Raw genomic sequence first — 21,391 nt, forward strand, 5'->3', positions numbered from 1 at the left:
AGTGATGTCCCTATCCTGTACAGAATTCATTTGGTACTTCTCTGGAGGATATGGTGAAAACTGGGCTAGCCTTTTCCCAGTGGTTGAGGGGACTCTTGGGATTAGGTTTTGGTTCTTCAAGATCTCAGGTCTACAAATGGACTGTACTCTGACATCTTTTCTGTCCGATTTGGCCCTTCCGGGAGCTGCCCAGCCTATACTGCAGGAAGGGGAAGGGGCCAAAGCTGGTGGGGGTGGGGGTGGGGGAGGCGGGGCAGGAAGGGGGGAAACTGTGGTCAGGGAGCTGCTGAGCACAGCTGTGAGGAGCTAGCTAACCAACTGAGCGTCCAGATCACCAGCCTCTGGTCCCCGAACTCCACCAGAGATGATCCCAGTGGCGGGCTTGCTCTTGTTGCTTCTGATTCAAGAAGCCGGTGAGTTGAAGTCTTGTGGGGGATGGCGAAGGCATGGGTCCATAGAAAGCATTGATTTCATGGAAGGCACCTTGGCATGGGACAGATGACATGAACTTCAGGGAGGAATTCATGTACCTCTTCTCAAATCCTTATCTGTGGTTCCTGTGATAGATCTATCAGTATCTTCTTCCTCTCCCCTTCCTTTTTAGTCTCATTCTTCCCTCCAGATTTCCTGAGACTAAGAACAGTGGCCCTGTCTTTTTTTTTGTCTTAATGTTCAACAGGAGGTGTCTAGCCATTCCGCTATCTGTGATGAATTACTGGTATAACTAGGGAAGTGGGAGTTCTTGGCCTTGTACTTAATATTGAGGCAAGGAGTGGATGTTAAGAAGTGATTCTTGCCTCCCATATCCTGTGTCAGTATGGTGATATCCATGGGGTAAGACTGGGAGACGGAGTCAAGGGGCAGTTCCCTCGTGTTGAAAGTTCTTCAGTGTGTATGGGAACCTGGGGGGAGAGGGAAGTACTTTTGGCAAGATCGCGGAGACTTTTCTCAGCTCGGGAACCTTGAAGGTCCTTTATAATGTCTTAACTATCATTGTGTGATATATATGTTGGGAAATGTAAGGGTGATGGTGGCACGCAGGGTAGGTGGTAGAGAATTACAGGCATGTGGATTCAACAATCGCTGCTTTTATGAGGAGGAAACCAGAAAGTCTGGGTATCCTCTTTTTTCTTTTAACTGAGGAAAACAATGATGGAAGCACTAAGGAAGAAACTCAGATCGTTATAGTAGCCTAGTTTGTCAACTGGTAGATGTCTAGCATCTGGCTTAGCTTTCCTTAGTGTAGGCTAGGACATCTCAGGGAATGGTAGCTTTAGCTGTGGTGCCTTCTATAGTTCTGTTTTGTGTTGTTTTTTAAAATTATTTTTCCAACTACATGCAATGGCAGTTTTCAACGATCATTTTTTTTTTTGCAAGATTTTGAGTTTTACAGTTTTCTCCCTTTCTCCTTTCCTTCCTCACTGCCCCTGACAGAAAGCTAATATGGGCTATCCTATAGTTTTGTAAATTAATTTGCTATCTAACTGAACTGCCGAGGACACAGTGACATAGATGATAGAGTATTGTACTTGGAGTCAGACTTATGAACTTGGGCAAGTCATATATTTATATTTATTTACACACACACACACACACACACACACACACACACACACAACACAAACACATATCTTTATCTGTAAAATGAGTTTAACAAAAGAACCAAAGTGCCTCACAAACTGGTTTTGAGGTTCAAACTGGTTAATGTATATATTTTGAAAACTTTAAGGTACTCTATAAAATGTCAGTTATTATTTAAAATTACACATTTCTCTCCTGGCCTATTACCCCATGTTCCATCCACTTTAGTATTAAGAGATTTGGGGAGCCCCAGGGATTAGAAAATCAGGAAATTGGTTTTTGTTTCCAGTTATGATCCCTTTTTAGAGGGAAATGATGAGGGCAGGGTTGGAGATGAATAATAATAGACCAATTGCTCTCTCCCTTGCCCCAATATACATATCCTTCCTGTCCGGCCACATCAGCCACAGGTCACAGGACTAGTAAGAAACACTCCTGTGGTTTCTAAGCTGAAGTTGTCACTGCCTCTGTCTTGCCTTACCCTTTTGAGCTGAGGTTTTGGGTCTCAGCCCAGTGAACATTAATGAGTCCCTTGGGGAGAATTGTGCTCAATGATGCCTTTGAATTCCACTATTTGTAAAAAAAGGAAACGATCCAGGGGAAAGCCTGGGGATTCAGGATGGAACTTGAGTTCCCACTCCCTCTATAAATTACTTATGTTATCAAATTTGACAGAAATGGTTTTAGGCTTATTTTTTTCCCCAGTGGGTAAAGAGAAAATAAATTTAGAAAATAAAATGGCTATAAAATACTGATAACAGCCCACAAACAGGAGGCAGAGAGATTATGACTTTCCAAAGCCATGACTGAGGTTCCCAAACTATCCAACCTGGTAATCAAGCAAAGGCATTTATGAAGGACCTGAATATACTAAGTACTGTGTATAAAAGATAAAAGTGAAACAATCTCCATCCTTAGTAGCTCAGATTCCATCAAGGGACACATGTTCATGGATGATTTGCAGAATATACCAGCTGGTTTGGGGGGGGAGGACCCTAGCATCTGTGGAGGTAAGAGAAGATTGGGAATCAGGAAAGTCCTCAGGTATCCATAATCTTCTTTGAGAAAACTCTTGAAAGAAAATCAGGATCCCAAGAAGTAGAAATGATGAGTGCACTCCTGGCAAGAGGGACCTCCAAAGTCTAGGCATGAAGATAGAAGTTGGATTACTTTTTTCATGAGGTAGAGTTAAAAACCTAATTTGAGTGGAACAAAGAGTATGTGAAGGGGAATAAATAATATGTAAGGAAGCTGGAAGCAGATTGGAAGCAGATTGTGAAAGGCATTAAACAGTAAATAGGAGTTCAAATGTGATTCTAGATATAACGAGGAGTCTCTGGAATGTATTGAGGGAGGAGTGACATGGTCAGTCTGTGCTTTAGGCAAGTCCGTTTAGTGACTGGGTAAAGGATAGATTGGAATGGAACAACATGAGATGGGGAACACAGGAAACCGTTAGAATAGCTGAGATGATAAGGGCCTATAAACTGAATTACCATAAGGTGAGAAATGTGGTAGACACAAGATTTTGATACTAACTGGATAATTGGAGTGAGTTGAAAGAGCAGAGTTCAAGATGATGCTGAGAGTGTGCATTGTAGGTAATTGGAAGGATGGTAGTACCTTTAACAAAAATAATAAAAGGAATAGTTTGTGAGGAAAGGTACGTTCAGCTTAAACTATGTTAAGTTTGAGATGCCTAAAGGACATCCAATTCGAAATGTTTAATAAGCAGTTAGCAATGTGGGACTGAAGTTCAGGAAAGAGATCAGAACATTTTATTTGGCATTTTAAGTTCAAAGTAAAAGACAATTTAAAAAAATGGACATGATTTAGAAGCAGCTTGTATCATAGTGGATTAGAATCCAGCCTTTGGTATAGCCTTGCTTTTTGATCAAGGGAGAGTTACCTTCTCAGTGATCCAGGAAAGTCTCTTAAGACCCTGTGTTATAGAGGAATTACTGATCTGTATTGGGATGAAAAGTTTTCCACATTGATAAAATCATAGGTCCTAACAAAAATAAAAGAAAATTTCTGTTCTACCTACCAGAGGTGACAAATATAAAAATGCCTTGAAATATAATTCAAAGTAAATCTATGAAAACAGAGTTTATTAATAATCATAAATAACTGTCAATGCAATATATACATAACATTACAATTTCACATTGACTTTTTTTGGCTGCCCCATCTCCTTGCTAATTCATATTAAATTACAGTCCACTAAAACCCCTGGGTGTCAGGTCTTCTTCCATCTTCCATTTGTGAAGTTGATTTTTTGTACTCAAATCGCAAGACTTTATTTATCTCTATTGAGTTTGTAAAATTCATCGCAATGCTTGAGCCTGTCAAGATCCTTTTTGGATACCAGTATGTTAGCTCTCCTTCCTGGGTTTATGTCACCTGAAAATTGGATGAACCATTTATACTACATCTTTGATAAAAATCCTAAATGGCACAGGACCAAACACAAGGCCCTGAAGAGCACCGTTGGATACGACCAGTAATGTGGACATGGAATAATTAATAACCTCACTTTTAGTCCTGTTACCCAACCAGATATGAATCCAGCTGATCATATTATCACCAAATCCATAGCTCTCCATCTGCTTCAAAAGTGTAGTATGAGATACTTTATAAAAAACTCTGCTAAGTTCTATGGAAGCAACATTCCCCTCATCTACCTAGCTGGACAAATGAAATACCCTATCATGTCTCTCAACCAGACTTGTGATCTGTTTTTCCCAACACTTCATCCATTTCCTCTTAAATGGTCTATTAAGTGTACTCTGGTGACATTAATTGTTTCTCCCTGCTTTGACCTTTGCTCAAATATTCTGAGCCACATTTCCCCTCTCAGATTCTTGAGTTTTCTATATGTACATATAATTAACATATATTTTTACCTCACTCCTCCCTTGCTCCAACAATAATCCTGTTTTTTTAAATTTTTTTTTGCAAGGCAAAGTGGCTTGCCCAAGACCACACAGCTAGGTAATTATTAAGTGTCTGAGGCTGAATTTGAACTCAAGTACTCCTGACTCCAAGGCTAGTGCTCTATCCACTGCGTCACCTAGCTGCCCCATGTTTCTTTAACTGTTATACACACCCAAAGGTCTATTCTAGGCCTGAGATTATGTCAATAATGTTGATGATAATTGATAACAATGATGATGACATGAATAGCCAGTTGTACACAACTGGGGTCTGACCACACTTATATTCACTGGGGTCAACCAACTCCATCTTGACTCAAAATATATATTTAATTTATTAATCCTGAGCTTTATAGAAGTCTAGTGATATATTGACTAATCTATTCTTTAATACATTTGAAATCTCTCTATTTAATTAGTTTAAATCCTTCATTCCAATTCATCAAATATTAATTATTCAATGAACTAGAGAAACCACCTTTCCCAGAGTAATTATGCTTATTCATTTATATTTAAATATGTATTAAAAAACTAAATATAATTTCTTAAGGAATGGAATTGATAATAAGCATCATGACACAACTAACTACACACTATTATATATAGGTATTAAAATATCTATACACAGTATACATATACACTAGCATAACAATTATATATGTATGCATATGTTCAACCAGACACATTGCACAAATTTTGTGCTATGTGTATACAAGATTTATATAATTATGCAATAAATTATATCATTAAAATAATTTATATTCACAATAATCAATATACTATAATATAAATATATCCATGTTTAGATATTTATGCATAGGTGTCATACCATGTTATTCTAATAAAATAATATATTTATTAACATGTTATATATTTAGTATCATAATCATATAATAAATTATAAAATTATAGGTTATATTAATAAATTATATGCACATTCCAGAGAGTCCCTTCAAATTCTCAGAAGCAATTGATTACTCTGGAAATTTAGTATTACTTTACTCAGGGTTTCTCAAGATATGTAATAAGTGAAGTTGCTTCTCTTAAATTACTTTGTAAAATAAAGTTCATAAATTGCCCCTTCATAAAATATTTCTTCTCGTCTTTCTTCCTGCTTGTATCTTCTTCAACTTCACTGTAATAGTGACAGGAAATATCTCTCCAGCTGTCAAATTCATAATCTCTTCACAGTTTATCAAGGAGATCCTTTAGATAAAAAGTTACACACACACACACACACACACACACACACACACACACACACACACACACACACAAACACACACACAGACAATTTCCCTTATTCCATAGGGAAAAGCATCCACAGTACAAACACTGCAAAGATCTCGAGGGATCCCAAGTAAATATATACCTCTTTGACTCTTTGGCTTCCCATCTAACCACTTCTCAGATGTCACTTCCATTTCCCTATTTCTCTGTATTGCATTTGTTTCTACATTCTCAAGAATCAGCACCAATCTGCATGGGTTGTAACAGGGGAACACTTTCAAAGCAGGGATTAGAAAGGCAGATGATTGCTTACATGACCAAAGGAAATGTCCAGAAAGGGTCCTGAGTGAATTTGAGGAGGGTTAGAGAGCTCCGTCATCAGAAGATTAGGGAAAACTTTCTATAAATGCTAATACCTAAGTTGGTCCATGGAGAGAGATTTTGACAGGAAGACAGAGAGGTATAAGCATTTGATTTTTAAAGTCAGAAGAAACTTAAAATTATGTGTGAAACCTGTCTGATACCTATTCGTTGAATGACCTAGGGCAAGTCACTTAATCTTTTAAGTTTCACTTTCTTCATCTGTAAAATGGAAATAATACCTGTAGGGGCAGCTATGTGGTGTAGTGGATGAAGCACCGGCCCTGGAGTTAGGAGTATCTGGGTTCAAGTCTGGTCTCAGACAGTAATTATCTAGCTGTGTGGCCTTGGGCAAGCCACTTAACCCCATTTGCCTTGCAAAAACCTAAAAAAAAAATAATACCTGTAACTTCTACCTCATAGAGATTAATGTGAGCAGCAAAGGAGGTAACATATGTACAATGCTTTGTAAATTTTTAGTGTTGCATAAATATGTACTTTTAATGGTCAAAGATAAGAAGGGAGTACCTTGACATTAGAAACAGATTGAAATACACAGAGAGAGAGAAAGGTATAATATCAGAGTAAGTTAATTATTTGAAATAAGGCTGGAAGAAAAGGTTGGGACTGAGTTATGGATGTCCTCTATTATTAGTGAATGGGTAAAAAGGGCCACTGAAGTTTTTTGGGTTTTTTTTTAGGGGTTTTTTTGCAAGGCAATGAGGTTAAGTGACTTGCCCAAGGCCACACATCTAGGTAATTATTAAGTGTCTGAGATCAAATTTGAACCCAGGTCCTCCTGACTCCAGGGCTGGTGCTCTATCCACTGTGTCACTTAGCCACCCCCCCACTGAAGTTTTTCAAACAGAAGAGTAATATATTTGACCTAAAATATTTGAAAGATTATTTTGGCACATTTGTGAAAGATGGACTGGGGAAGGTAAAGACCTAGAGAGAGGGAGACCACTTATAAATTTACTACAAAAGTAAAGCTTGAATGAGGATAGTGTTGGCATAACTGAAATGGAAAAAAATGATTATGGAAAGTACTCTCCCTTATATGTATATAGACATGTTGGGTTAAAAGAGGCATATAATGAATATGTGAGTAAAACTGATAAGATCAGCTTGAGAAGTCACAGGGCCTCTCAGATAAAATATTGAGGAGAGAACACTGTTCTTTCATATATACATATATATATATATATAATATATGTATGTATGTACAAACATATTATTTTTTCAATTTTCTTTTAAAATTTTGATTTCCAAATTTTCTCCCTCCCATCCCTACCTCCACCAACTGAGAAGGCAAGCAATCTCATAACAGTTATGCATGTTGAATGATGCAAAACATTTTCATAGCAGCTATGTTTGGTTTTTTTTTTTTAAGCAAGAAAAATAAAGTGAGAAAATTATACTTCAATTTGCACTCAGAATTCACTAGTTCTTTCTCTGGAGGTAGATGTCATTTTTCACCATGAGTTCTTTGAAGTTGTCTGGGATCATTGTATCGATCAGAGTAGCCAAATCTTTCATTGTTGATCATCATTACAATATGGCTGTTACTATACACAATGAACTCTTGGTTCTTCTCATTTCAGTTTGCATCATTTTATATTATAAGTCTTGCCATGTTTTTCTGAAAGCATCCTCTCATCATTCCTTGTGGCACCGGAGTACTCCATCACAATTATAGACTACAACTTGTTCAGCCACTTCCAACAGTTGATTACCAACCACTAAATTTCCAATTCTATGACACCACAAAAGAGCTACTATATCTGTATATAAAGGTCTTTTCCCTTTTTCTTTGATCTCTTTTGGGATATAGACTTAGCAGTGGTATATTGTTGGGTCAAAGGGAATGCACAGTTTGATAGTCTTTTGAGCCTAGTTCCAAATTATTCTCCAGAGTGGTTGGGCTAATTCATTGCTCCATTATTTCATGAGTGTACCCGTTTTCCACTAATCCCTGCCAGAATTTGTCAAAGCTACAGATAGCTTTGATTTCTTCTTCATATCCTTTGACCATTTATCAGTTGAGGAATGGCTCTTATTTTTAGATTGATCAGTTCTGTACTCTAAATATTTGAGAAATTTGGCCTTTATCAGAGAAACTTGATTTAAAATTTTTTGACATTGCTTCATTGTCTATTTGCCAGTCTTTACATTGTTTCCATGGTATACATTGATTCAAATTGAATGTGATGAGAGAGAAATCATATCCTTAAGGAAGAAACATAAAGTATAAGAGACAGCAAGATCAGACAATTAAGATATAAGTTTTTTTCTAAATTAAAGGTAATAGTCCTTGGTCTTTGTTCAAACTCCATAGTTCTTTCTCTGGATACAGATGGTGTTCTCCATCGAAGACAGCCCCAAATTGTCCCTGATTGTTGCACTGATGGAATGAGCAAGTATCTATGGTATTATTTAGCAAAATGTGTTTTCTCTGATCATCTCTTTAATTAGGCGTAGTTTTGCTTTTTTTTTTGAAGCATATTAGTTTCTGTTTCAACTATTTTACCTCTGAGTATCTTTCTGTTTCAAGTGTGTCTCTTGTAAATAATATATTGTTGGATTCTGTTTTCTAATCTATTCTACTATTTGCTTCTGTTTTATAGGTGAACTTATCCCATTCACATTCACAGTTATGATTACTGTGCATTTTCCCTCCATCCCATTTTCTGTTTCTTCCTCTTTCTATCTTTTTTATCCTGTTTCTCCTCAAAAGTCAATTTTGCTTCTACCTTCTGTCTCCTTTAATCTGTCCTCCCTTTTGTCATCTCCTTTATTTTATTCCTTTCCCTCCTGGGTAAGCTAAAATTGAGGGAATTGAGAGGATCAGGATAGCAAGTGATTAATTGTGAGGACTGAGTGAACCACACAAACTTAATTCTGGAACTAGCTCAGTTCCCCTTCTATTAGATTATGGGTCTAGTCCAAATTCTGTCTTGTGAGAAAACTTTATTCAATTGTGGGACCCGAGGTAATCTTTATTGCTTTGTTCGAATCTAACCATGTGTGATGGGGAAACTAGATCACCTCTACCTGCTGTTTAAAGACCCTTAACTAAGGGCAAAGATTGGTGCATGGAGTTTTCTCACAATTATACAACTCAAGAAACTGCTCACTCAGTTTTTGTTTCTATATTCCTTTGATTATTTTGAATTCAGGGAATTATATCTATTTGATCTCCCCTCTCAACTTTGAAAGTCCCTAATCTTTCATTCAATTAAAAATCAGATTATCTAATATTGTATTGTTTCCTTTTAATTAATTGTTCTTATGATTAGTTGTTTTTGATGTATAAAAGTCTGTCTCCCCATATTGGAGGTTCATTCCTAAGCTGGTCCTGCTTTATTAGACAACTGGTCTGTGTTGCTTAATAAATTTATATCCTCAGAGGAGTTAAACTTTTGTTTTCTATCATTCACCTGCCACAAGGATCTTTTAAAATTGATGAGACAATTGGGGTTAAGTGACTTGCCTAAGGTCACACAGCTATTAAATGTCAAGTGCTGAGGTGGGACTTGGACTCCAGGGTCAGTGCTCTATACAATGAGCCACCTAGCTTCCCCAAGGCTTTTTTTTAAAATAACTTTTCAAATTCTCTTCTTATGAGTTTATGTCTTGTCTTCCCTGCCACCATAGTAGTTTTTGATGGTCAGATTAATTTTTTTTGTTGTTTGCTCATTTTTTCAGCCTATTTCTTGACTTTGAACCTGCTCATTAGGGAGTGAGAAGGTGCTATGCCAAGCTTCAGGGCTTTTTTGTGCTGTTATTTTCAGAGATAACTCTGGAGGATTGAAAGTTTTAGGGTGCTTCCCAAGTAGTATGATCCTGTCAGAGGGGTGGTTACTGCTTCTTTACCCAGGAAAAGTCCCTGGTTCTTAGCCCTAGTGTTCCTCTTTGCTTGAGAATTGTGACCAGGACCCCTGTTCCTTTGTGACCCACCACTAGTACTCCTCTCTGCCTGGGAAATTGCAATCCCCAGAAATGTATATGAGCCATGGAGTTGCCAGTCAGAGCCAACTGTACCCAGTGCCAGCAAAGGGTCCTCACAATCTCTTTCTGACCAGTTGTCCCACCCCTTTCCTATCTGGGCTGAAATCTTCTGTAGCTGCTGCTGCCACTGTTGCCATCACCACCGGTGTTCTGAATAGGTCTTCATCCCATTGTCACAAATTTCTGCCAAACTCTTTAATTTTCTTAGACCAGAAAAATCTTTCACCTCCACCTTTTTTTGTGGGCTGTCACTCCAAAATTTTTTTACTGTCTTATTTTAAAGTTGCTTGTTAGGGAATATTGAGAATTAACTGAGTGGTTACCCCCATGGTCTTGGCTCTCCTTAGATTGTTCTGAGGATCTGAAAAAGAAAATCCTCTCAGATAAATGTATTGAGAGAATCTATTTGAGTACAGACTGAAGAAACAATGGCATTCATTTTGTTCTACTAGCTTCTTTGCATGTAATTGTTTTTTGAGTCTCAATGGCTGTTGCTGATAAACTATAAATCAAATAGCTGTTTCTCATAGTCCTATGGGAAAATTTTATGTATAAGGATTGTTGAGCTCATGTCTGACAGATGGGTAGACTTTCTGAGTTTCATACCATAAATTAGAGAAAGTCACTGCTTAAAAGGAAACCAGATTTGAGGTATTCACGGACAAGAAGAGAAAAATATAGAAGGAACAGATGATCTGATAAAGAAAAGTAGGTAAAAGCAAGGACAGGAAAAGTCACAACATCTATACAACAAAGAGTAAAAGGATAATGTAACAAAAGTGGTGTAGCAGAATGAAGAGGGGAGGAGATTGTCTTAAGTTGCTGAAATAGATGCAGAACAGACTTTTTAAACCTCTTCTCCCATTACCCTTCTCCAAGGAAGACTTTCATTCCTATTAGGGCAGGAGATTGAAGCCAGAGGTTATCAATCTGTTCCCTTCAGAGAGAGGGGGTACCAGACTAAAAGTATATCTATCTGATCCCTTAAATAGTTTGCCTGGGGCATATGATCAATTTTAAGCTGAGTTTTGATTGCTTTGTCATTTTGTTGAAGTCCATCTCTATATCCAAGGCTTGACTCCTTCTCCTCCTAATACCAGTTCTACAATAAACAATGAACAAATGGCAAAGAAACCCATTTATCCAAATCTTAGCAGAATAGAAATCAGGGAAGTTATCCATGGCAGAATATACCCATGGGAGACAACACAAATGAAAGAGCTCTCCCACTGTAACTGAAATAACCCAATTCAACTAAGAGAGAGGATTCTGGATTTCACTGCAATTTCACATCATCTCTCCAAAATGAAATGATGAAAACTTCTGGCTCCCCTCATGTCTTCCCAGAGTTTTAACTTCAGCAACATAAAGTGGAATTAACTTCTTCCCAAACTGGAAATCAGGAGCACTAGGAGGAAGTTACGCAAGGCTAGAAAAAGAATCGACTCTTGATGAGTCCCTCAATGGGTTTCCAAAGGGGAGATTCTCTCTTAAAAAGTACTGAAGGCAGACTCATTGCTGACTTTTACTTGAAGAGTCCAAAAGGGGTTCTTCCTGAGAACTGAATTTTTTACTTCTATCCAACTCCGCCCTGCCCCTCATATAGGGAAGTACTTTCATCTCCACCAACAAGGAAAAAGTCTTATACCAATGGGATTTGGAACAGGAATCAGAGCAGGAGTTATCAAAATATAGTAGTTCATCCTTGAATTTGGGTCCCACACGTGGAGGGCCGCGCACATGTGGGGGAAAGAAACTTATAGAATCCTAAGAGGATGGGACTTGAATAAGAAGGTGGTTAGGGCAACTTAGAATTCTGGACACTGAGATTTATTTTCCAGAGTTTTTTAGAGAAAATTTACACCATGTGTCGCTTATTGAGCGAAGCTACTTCTTTTCTACTTCCAAGTTGTTGATGCAAGAAGCATTTTTAGTAAACAATGACCCTTAATGCTAAGAAAACATTAAACTCTTGCAGTAATATATTGTCCCCTTAAGAGAGAGAACTACCGCACTTCCCTTAGAACTGGGATCCAACTGTAGAGAAAGATAAAAGCATACAACCTTGCTCCAGCCAGCTCTTCAAATCAGGGTATTCTGTTTTGTCCAACCAGAACTCATTAAAATCATGCCTCTTCTCACAACAGAACAGATGCAAAGTCTATTTCCCCCACATCTATTTTTCCTCCTCAAGAAAGAATTGTAAAGAGCAACATGGTCGAACCCTTGAGAGGTTTCCATTCTGTTGGGCTGTGGTGCTAGTGAACAATTTTGCTTTCCTTTTTCCAAGCAAATCAGCATTCAAGTAAAGCAAATGATACTACTCTTCTATTTAATAGAGTTTCTGGATCCTGTCACCTTTGATTGGTTCCTGTCTTCTGTCTTCTGTAAGCAGCTTTTCTCATTGCCATCTCTGCTTTCCTTTCCAAATTCATGGCTAAGTTCTTCCCTTTCTTTTATCTTCAACAAGTCATGTGTTCGCTCATCTGCTATTCTTGTGTTCTAATGCCTCAAATAAGTTGTCCACATATGCAGAGACCAATAATCTGAATTTATTTTTTATATTTAATATTTATTTATTCTCATTTTGTAAAAATAATGTTTTTTATGCATTAATAAAATATTCTTGTTTAAGAGTAAACAAAATATCCCCTCCCCTCAAAAAATATAGACTCACTTGAGTGATAAAGGGGAGAGCAAAAAATTAAAATTAAAAAAATAATAGTAATAATTGTAGGTATGGCCAGGTGACGCAATGGATGGAGCCCCAGCCCTGGAGCCATGAGCACCCGAGCCCACATCTGGCCTGTACACCCAACAATCACCCAGCCATCTGACATGCAAGCCACCCCAACCCCACTGCCCTGCAAAAACCAAAAAAAGAAAAAAAAGACCCAAAATAAAATAAAATAGTAATAATAGTAGGGGTGGCTGGGTGGTGGACAGAGCATTGGCCCTTGAGCCAGGAGCACCTGGGCCCAAATCCAGCCTCAGACACCCAATGATCACCCTGTTATGCAGCCCCAGGCAGACCACCCAGCCCCATTTGCCCTGCACCCCCCAAAAAAATAATAATAAAAAATGTGCTTGAATCTTTGTTCCAACACCAACAACTTTGTCGCAGGTATATCACATTCTTTATGATAAGTTCATGCAAAAGTTACTTCCATATTTTTCCACTGTTGCCGTTGCTGATCACAACTCCCTACTTTCATATTTCTCCACTACCATATACTATATTTTCTCTCTCCTTTCACTCTGACTCTGCTGTAGGGTAGCTAAGTGGCACAGCAGACAGATCCCTGGCCCTGGGGACAAGAGGCCCCGAGCCCCCATACCACCCCTTAGGTCCAGAATCCACCTGGCCCTATGGTCCTGGACAGGCCTTCCAATCCCAGCCCCTTGCAAGAAGTAAAAAAGAAAATGTGTTATATCTGACCACTCTCCCCCCATGGTCCATCCTCTCCTCCATCACTCACTTCATCCCCCTTCCCCCTGTCTCCCCTTCTTACTCCAGATGCCTATACCCCATTGAGTATATATGCTGTTTCCTCTCCTAGACACCTCTGATGAGAGTGAAGATTCCCTCATTCCCCCTTGTCTTCCCCCCCTTCCACATCATTGCAATAGCTCATTGTAATAAAGAAAAATCTTATTATATGACAAATCTTGGCCTATTCCCCCTCTCCTTTTTCTTTCTCCCATTACATTTCCCTTTTTTCTATTGACTCCATTTTACACCATATTTTATCTGCAAATTCAGCTTTCTCCTGTGCTTCAACTATAAAAGCTCCTTCTACCTGCTCTATTAACTGAGAAGATTCATATGAGTATTATCAGTGTCATTTTTCTATGCAGGAATACATGCAGTTCATCATCATTAAGTCCCTCATATTCTCCACCCCCTTCAATCTCCATGCTTCACCTGAGTCCTGTATCTGAAGATCAAACCTTCTGTTTAGCTCGGGCCATTCCAACAGGAACATTTGAAATTCCCTTGGTTCATTGAAAGTCCATCTTTTTCCCCTGGAAGAGGACATTCATTTTTGCTGGGTAGTTCATTCTTGGCTGCATTCTAAGCTCTTTTGCCTTCCGGCATATTGTATTCCAAGCCCTATGAGCTTTTAATGTAGTTGCTGCTAAGTCCTGTGTGATCCTGACTGCAGCTCCACGATATTTGAGCTGTGTCCTTCTGGCTGCTTGTAATATTTTCTCTTTGACTTGGGAGTTCTGGAACTTGGCTATAATATTCCCGGGGGTTGGTTTTTTGGGATCTCTTTCTCAGGGGGATCGGTGGATTCTCTCCATTTCTATTTTGCCCTCTGCTTCTAAGGATATCAGGGCAATTTTCCTGTAGTAATTCTTTGAAAATGATGTCAAGGCTCTTTTCCTGATCATGACTTTCAGGTATTCCAATAATTTTTAAATTATCTTTCCTAAATCTGTTTTCCATATCAGTTGTTTTTTCAATGAGATGTTTCACATTTTCTTCTAATTTTTCATTTTTTTGGTTTTGAAGTATTGAGTCCCAATTTCTTGTAAATTCATCAATCTCCCTGAGTTCTGTTCTTTGTCTGAAGTATTTGTTTTCCTCAGAGAGTTTTCTTATCTCTTTTTCCATCTGGCCAATTTTACTTTTTAAAGCATTCTTCTCCTCACTAACTTTTTGAACTGTTTTATCCATTTGACCTAAGCTGGTTTTTAGCATGCTATTTTCTTCAGCATTTTTTTTTTGGATTTCCTTGACTAGGATGCTGACTTCATTTTCATGTTTTTCCTGCATCTCTCTCCTTTCTTTTCCCAGTTTTTCTTCTAACTCCTTCATTTGATTTTCAAAATCTTTTTTTGAGCTCTGTCATAGCCTGAGCCCAAATTCTGTTTTTCTTGGTGTGTTTAGACGCAGGAGCTTGTGCTTCTTCATCTTCAGACTGAGAGTTTTGATCCTTCTTGGGCTCATATGCAAAATATTTCTCAATGGTGTTCCTCTTTTCTCTCTGCTTGCTCATTTTCCCAGCCTAAGCCTGTTTTTGGGGGTGCTTCCTGAGCTTTTGGGACACTCCCACAAGGGTCTCAGTGTGTGAGGCTCTGTCCTCCCTCCTGGTCTGTGAATGACATAAGTGCCCCCCTCTGCCATGGGGCTGAGGTGGGGGACCCCTGCTGTTCTATGGGGGGGCCTAGACTGCAATCAGGATCTGAATGTGGTCAGAGCTCCAGAGTCCTGTTCCAGGGGCAGAGGACAGAGCTCTGCAGTCTCTCTCTTCACTCCCCTTCCTCAGCTCAATGGGCTCATGCCCTGGGGGCTCCTGCTTACCGCCTGCTTCTGTTTCTGATCAGGGCTGTGGAAAGACCATGCAGCTTGCTGTGTGCCCTGAGGGCTGGGCTCCACGTGTTCACTCTGGCAGAGGTCCCCCGCTGTTTCCCCCACTTTGTGCAGGTGCTCCCTGGGGTGCAGCTCAGGAGACTCCCCCGCTGCTGTGAGCTGAGGCTCCCAGCGCCCTGGGGCTGCCTCTGGGAGGCTGAGGTTCTTTGGCTCTGGTGGGACACCCCTCTGGCGGGCCGCCCCTCCGACCCTGGGGAGCAGAACCTTTCTGCTCTTTTCCAGGTTACCTTGAGTAGGAGAACTGCCTCACTGGGTCCCTCTGTGTCTGTCTCTCAAAAATTTAGTTAGAGTCCTTAGCTTATGAGTTTTATGAGAGAGAGCCTAAGACACAATCTGTTCTTGTTGCCATCTTGGCTCCGCCCCCAATAATATGAATTTTAAAAAATTCCATCTTTCTGTCAACAATCCACATTTAATCTTCTCAGGGTTCCCAAACCGCAATTTGATTTACAATTTATTAGTTACATCATTCCAAACTCTGAAATCAAACACATGTTAATGACCTGGTGAACCACAGTGCCCAGTGGCCATGGCTCTGTAAGTCCGTTTTAACAAAGAATGGTATAAACACATATCTGGGAGGGGGCATGGCCAATGTATAAATTTGATTTGCTTGATTTTGCATATGTGTTACAAGAATTTCAGTTTTTTTTTCCTCATCAGGAGGGAGGAAAGTGGGAGAGAATGAAAATAGATGTCTGTTTAGAAAAAAAAATTCAAAAGCACATTCTTTTTGAGCTTATTTGATCTGTTTTCCTGCACAAATGTTATGATGCTCCTTTCAGCACTGAGAGGATACAAAAAAAAAGAGACAAAAAAAACAGTCCTTACCCTCAAGGAGTTTATAATCTAAAAAGGTTAAAACACATTTTGATTGTTTAATAGATGTGAACAGGGTCTAGACATATCTCTAGGGAGGATAGAAAGTGTTCAAATGGACTTGGTTATGTTCTGGGGTGGAGGCAGAGGCATAAGACCAGCAACTAGTACAGGACTCAAGGTAGATACCTTGTGAACCACTAGCAAGAAGAAGATGTTCTAGTCAAATCTCTGAGAAGGAATCATTTGGGGTCAGGAGAGCATCTTGGCCTCCACCTCCTCCCGTCAACTTGGGAATTTTAAGGACTGAAGGATTTGAACTTTTTCACTGGCATCCTAGGAATGTCCCTCAAACAGCTGATGATAGAGTTTACATTAGGAACTAAGTACATGCTAGAAAAGAAGAGGGAAGCAGATTCAAAACTCCTCAAAGAGTTCAGCAAAAAATTAGAGGAAAAGCTTGACCACTCCATCTAGGACCTATGTCATTGCTTTGCTATACCTTTCTCTCTAGCTTGAGCCCATTTTCTCTAGGACTTTACATGGACTGGTGAGAGAGAATGTCATAGATTCTGGGGGTGGGGATGTTTTATAACAACTATATAGTCCCATAGTGATTGCATATTTCTAAAAGCTAATTTACTCTATCTGACTGAATGGTATCAACCAATTATCCTAAGGGAAGTGTACATGGATGAAGGCATTAGAAAGATACCCCTACTCCACAAGGCTAACTCTAACTCTGAGGAAACAAGTTTGGCACAAACCTTACTATGGGAAACCCAACTTCCAGTGTGCATGGAAATTTGGGTTAGGGAGTCAGTTAGGTGGCCCAGTGGATAGAGCACTGGCCCTGGAGTCAGGAGGATCTGAGTGCAAGTCCAACCTCAGACACTTAATAATTACCTAGGTGTGTGACCTTGGGCAAGTCACTTAACCTTTTGGGTTGCAAAAGAAAAAAAAAGAAATTTGGGATAGAAATCCCAGAGCTTATGCTCATATGCTATATATAGAATATGCTACAATGGGACCCTTCTCATTTATTCCTTTTCAGACATTTAGTTATGATACGCTCTCCTTTCTTGCTTCTCACTTGAATCTTCATTTTCTACCGGTTAAATGACTTTAAATGAACTCAAGAGGATAAGCTAAGTAGCTAAGCTACTCATCACACCTAATAAATGTGTTTTGACCCAAGAAATGTACCAGGGCTAAGTGAGTTGACATCATTGTGACTCTATCCTTATAAAAGAAATATTAGGACTGGAAGAACCTTAGAAGACACCTAGAAGTGAAAGAGAAGGGTTAAAGATGACGCAGGTTTTGAGTCTGGTTGACTGGAAGGATAATGATGTCATCAACAGAAATAGAGAAGTTAGGAGAGAGGAAAAAATTGGAGGAAAGAAAACAATGAGTTCAATTTTGGACATATTAAGGTTGAAGTACTGGAAGAACATTCATATAAAGATGTGTAGCATTATCTTAGAAATATAAAATTAGAATACAGAAGAGAATAGTTGTATAGTTTGAAAGTAGCAACTTAAGTAGGTGTTTTCAAAATGGAGAACCAATTCAAATTTTCTTTCCAACCTCTTCACATAATGGTTTCCTTACAACATTCACTTTAAAGATAGACAATTATCTTCAAAACATAACTGTGAGTTAGAAAGCAATCAGTCCTCATACATAAATTTTACACACTGCAATCAAGTGACTATACATAAACCAACACCTATGACTTAAAAGTCATTGAGAGTAAAAGAGATTGAGCATGTAATGTTTTACAGTGAAAGTACCATCCAACAATCCAACAAATATTTATTATAATAACTAGAAAATTATTTTAATCAATTGTATGTACATTTAGATTTGGGGATCATCTACATAGAAGTGTTAAAAGAAGTCAAGGTACATGCCTTCAAGTCAGAATCAGAAAGAAAACTCATACACACCTATTTGTAGTAGCTGCCCTTTTTGTGGTAGCAAAAAAACTAGAGACAACAGCCCTATCAGTTGAGGAGCAGTTGAATAAAGGTAGTCCATGAATGTATGAAAGATATGAATATAAAGAAAGCTGAGTATGAACTGATGCAGATTGAAGGACCAAAAGAATAAGGACAAGGCATTGAATTCTAATTTTTTAACTGGACTTCACTTATCTTGAAATGGAGAACAGATGGAACCCACTATCTTTCATCTGAGGTATATAGGATATTGCACATCCTGTCTGTCAAGCCAAATAACAGATTTAGAGCTGAAAGAGGCCCCAGAAATCATCTAGAAAACCCCCTTATTTCACAGAGGAGGAAATTGAAGCCCAGAGAGGTTAAGCAATTTGCCAAAGTTCACAGAAGCATTGTGTCAGACCTAGGATTTGAATTCAGATCTAAAATCACCACTCTTTCTGCTTAGTTGGCCTTGGTTTAATTGTTATCTTTGTGGCAGTTATCAGGGAAGAAGGGGTTTTCATTATATTGGAAAATAATTATAATGAAAAGATATAAAAAATTCCAAGAAAATGTTTAAAAAAATGAAGCCAGAGAATGAATGAGACTACCAAGAGAGAAGAGCAGTAAAATGATGAACAGTGTTAGGCCTGATGACAGAAGGACCTGAGTTCAAATCCAACCTCAGACCTTATTAGCTTTGTGATCCTGTCCATGGAGTTTTCTTCACAAAGATATGGGGTGATTTGCAATGTCCTTCTCCAACTCATTTTGTAAACTGAGGCAAACAGGGTTAAGTACTTTGTCCAGGATCACAAAGGTAATAAGGTCTGAAGTTGGATCTATATTCACAGAATCAAATGACCCAGAAGAGAATTTGAGGAAGCATCCACACTTAGGGTATGGGAGGAGGAAAATGAATTACTAAAGGAGTATTTGGATAAAAGAAACAAGAAGCAGTCTTTCACAAATTCAAGAATAGAGAAAGTATACACAGCTCTGTACTCAACCATATCAAAGGCTTACCTACCCTCTTCCGCATTCCCCAACTCATCCTGAGGAGTTGGAGAATTTGATAGTGAAACCTGTACACTGTTACAGGAGAAATCCGCTGTTCTTTTCTCTTTCCTCCGCTCCTCCCCTCAGGACTTCCTCTACTATCCTTCTGACCCCTGAAGCTCTCTGACTTGTTGGTTTTCCCTTTTCAGAGGCTCTGTCTGAGCCACAGCTCTGTTACATTCTGGATGCTGTGCTGTTCATCTATGGCATTGTCCTTACTTTGCTCTACTGCCGCCTCAAGGTACTGGGCTCACAGAAAGGGGTAGGGGTGCTGGGGCAGGTTCTGGATCATTTATGGGAAAAGGGGGAAGGGAAACCTGTTTTGTTAGGTGGCTATGTGGAGGAAGATATTGTTTTTCTACGTTGATAGCTTTCTTTTTCTCTTCTCTCAGATCCAGGTGCGAAAGGGAGCAACCAGATTTGAGGTATGGATCAATTCCACACTCCCCCACTCCTCAACATCCAGGAGCTATTTACTATTGACTTCTAACCCTTAGATCCAGTGAAGCTGGGCACCTCTGATTTTGAAGACTCAAGGGGGAGGATGTTTAAGATCCTGTTAGAAAAAAGTATCCATAGATACTGGGAATACAATATTTCAAGACAAGACCATCAAATCACATGTGCTAAATGAGCCTAAGGAGGAGGTGGTTGTGTTTGTTTAAGGAGGATGTCCTCAATGAGTCTTAAGGCATGGGTGTACTTACTTAAATATTAGGTATTTGCTGAGCAAACCCATGTCCATCTACCCAAGGTGGGGATCTGCAGCCCTGACCTTCTGAATGCTTCCCAATCGCAAAGTAAGATTTCTAGTCTGTCCTGCTTTAAATTTTTTTTTCAATCATGTCCAATTCTTCAGGACCCCACTTAAAGTGTTCTTAGAAAGATACTAGAATAGTTTGCCATTTTCTTCTCTGACTCGTTTTATACATGAAGAAACTGAGTCAAACAAGAATAAGTGACTTACCTATAGTCACTCAGCTAGTAAGTGTCTGAGGCCAGATTTGAACTCATCAAGATGAGTCTTCTTGGCTCCAGGTCCAGCAGTTTATCTTCTATGCCACCCAATTGTCACCTGTCCTTAGTAAAAAGGAGTTGGGAGCTTCCTGTGAGCTACAGACCAAGATCACAATTTTATCCATGGGCCATAAAGGGGTAGTAATGGATACCAAGAGGATTCCTAGAATTCTAGATCTCTTATATTGTATATCCTTTCTTTTTACAGAAATCTGAGGAAGTCTACACAGTAAGTAATGCTTAGTGGTCTTTGCCATTATTGTATGCCATAGGAATGGGGGGGGGGGCTCAATTCCTTTAAGAAATTGAGAATCTTGAAAAATGATCAAGAAAGAGTAAGCACTGGGGAAGGGTGTGGTTACAGGTGCCTGACTGGTCAGTGGGAGGGCTATGGTCATTTAAGAAGTAAGGGGATTGGGGAGATGGAAGTGCACCTTGGGTTGGCACGATGATTTTGGCCCCCTTGAATGAACCCCTAACTCACTGTCCCAGGGCCTAAGTACCCGGACGCAGGAGACTTATGAGACACTGAAGTATGAAAAACAGCCACAGTAGAAGAGGAGCTAAGGAGAGAGCCACCATGATCACAACAGATCTGTCCCTGGGCCCTTGCCCTCTTTACACCTGAGAACCCTTCGTTGTCTTAATATATGACCATTAAGATCAATATATGAACTATCCCCATCCTCTTTGTTAACATGGTGTAACTTCACTTCTGATAATCAGTTGACTATGCCCATTTATTAAGATGTAATCCCAACTGCTCATTTTAGTATCCTTGCCCTTCATTAATATGCAAAGATGTCATTAACCCTTGTTAACATTCTTGTACTGACCCTTGACCATCCCATATTATTAAAATGTCTCCTATACCTTGCCCTATGTCAATGCCATCTCTGTCCCCATCTTTCTTCTATTGATTGTGGGGCTTCTCCCTCAATAAAGCTACCATTGACTGGAGTTTTTGTTCTGCTGGATATTGAATACTGATCTTGACCAGGATCTACAGTCTACCAAACCTGACTGGAGAGTAGGGGCTGCAGAGTTGGGGG

At 39.2% G+C, this 21,391-nt stretch overlaps 1 protein-coding gene across 1 annotated transcript; it reads left to right on the top strand.

The window, feature by feature from the left end:
* The first annotated feature begins 275 nt into the window (after nucleotides 1–275).
* FCER1G (Fc epsilon receptor Ig) lies at nucleotides 276–21,299 on the top strand. The gene is made up of 5 exons (XM_074188154.1): nucleotides 276–413; nucleotides 19,472–19,563; nucleotides 19,715–19,747; nucleotides 20,548–20,568; nucleotides 20,832–21,299. Exons 1-5 carry the CDS (start codon nucleotides 365–367, stop codon nucleotides 20,892–20,894), a joined length of 258 nt encoding a protein of 85 aa, XP_074044255.1. The 5' UTR covers nucleotides 276–364; the 3' UTR covers nucleotides 20,895–21,299.
* The last annotated feature ends 92 nt before the right edge of the window (nucleotides 21,300–21,391 follow it).

This window comes from Macrotis lagotis, chromosome 5 (genome assembly GCF_037893015.1).
Source record: "Macrotis lagotis isolate mMagLag1 chromosome 5, bilby.v1.9.chrom.fasta, whole genome shotgun sequence".
In the NCBI taxonomy this organism is placed as follows: Eukaryota; Metazoa; Chordata; class Mammalia; order Peramelemorphia; family Peramelidae; genus Macrotis; species Macrotis lagotis.

Bases quoted from the DNA above. Each gene is read 5' to 3' on its own strand.
- FCER1G (XM_074188154.1), top strand. From the start codon at position 365: ATGATCCCAGTGGCGGGCTTGCTCTTGTTGCTTCTGATTCAAGAAGCC. The intron at 19,564-19,714 runs GTACTGGGCTCA...CTCTTCTCTCAG, and splicing joins TGCTCTACTGCCGCCTCAAG to ATCCAGGTGCGAAAGGGAGC. The intron at 19,748-20,547 runs GTATGGATCAAT...TTCTTTTTACAG, and splicing joins AGGGAGCAACCAGATTTGAG to AAATCTGAGGAAGTCTACAC.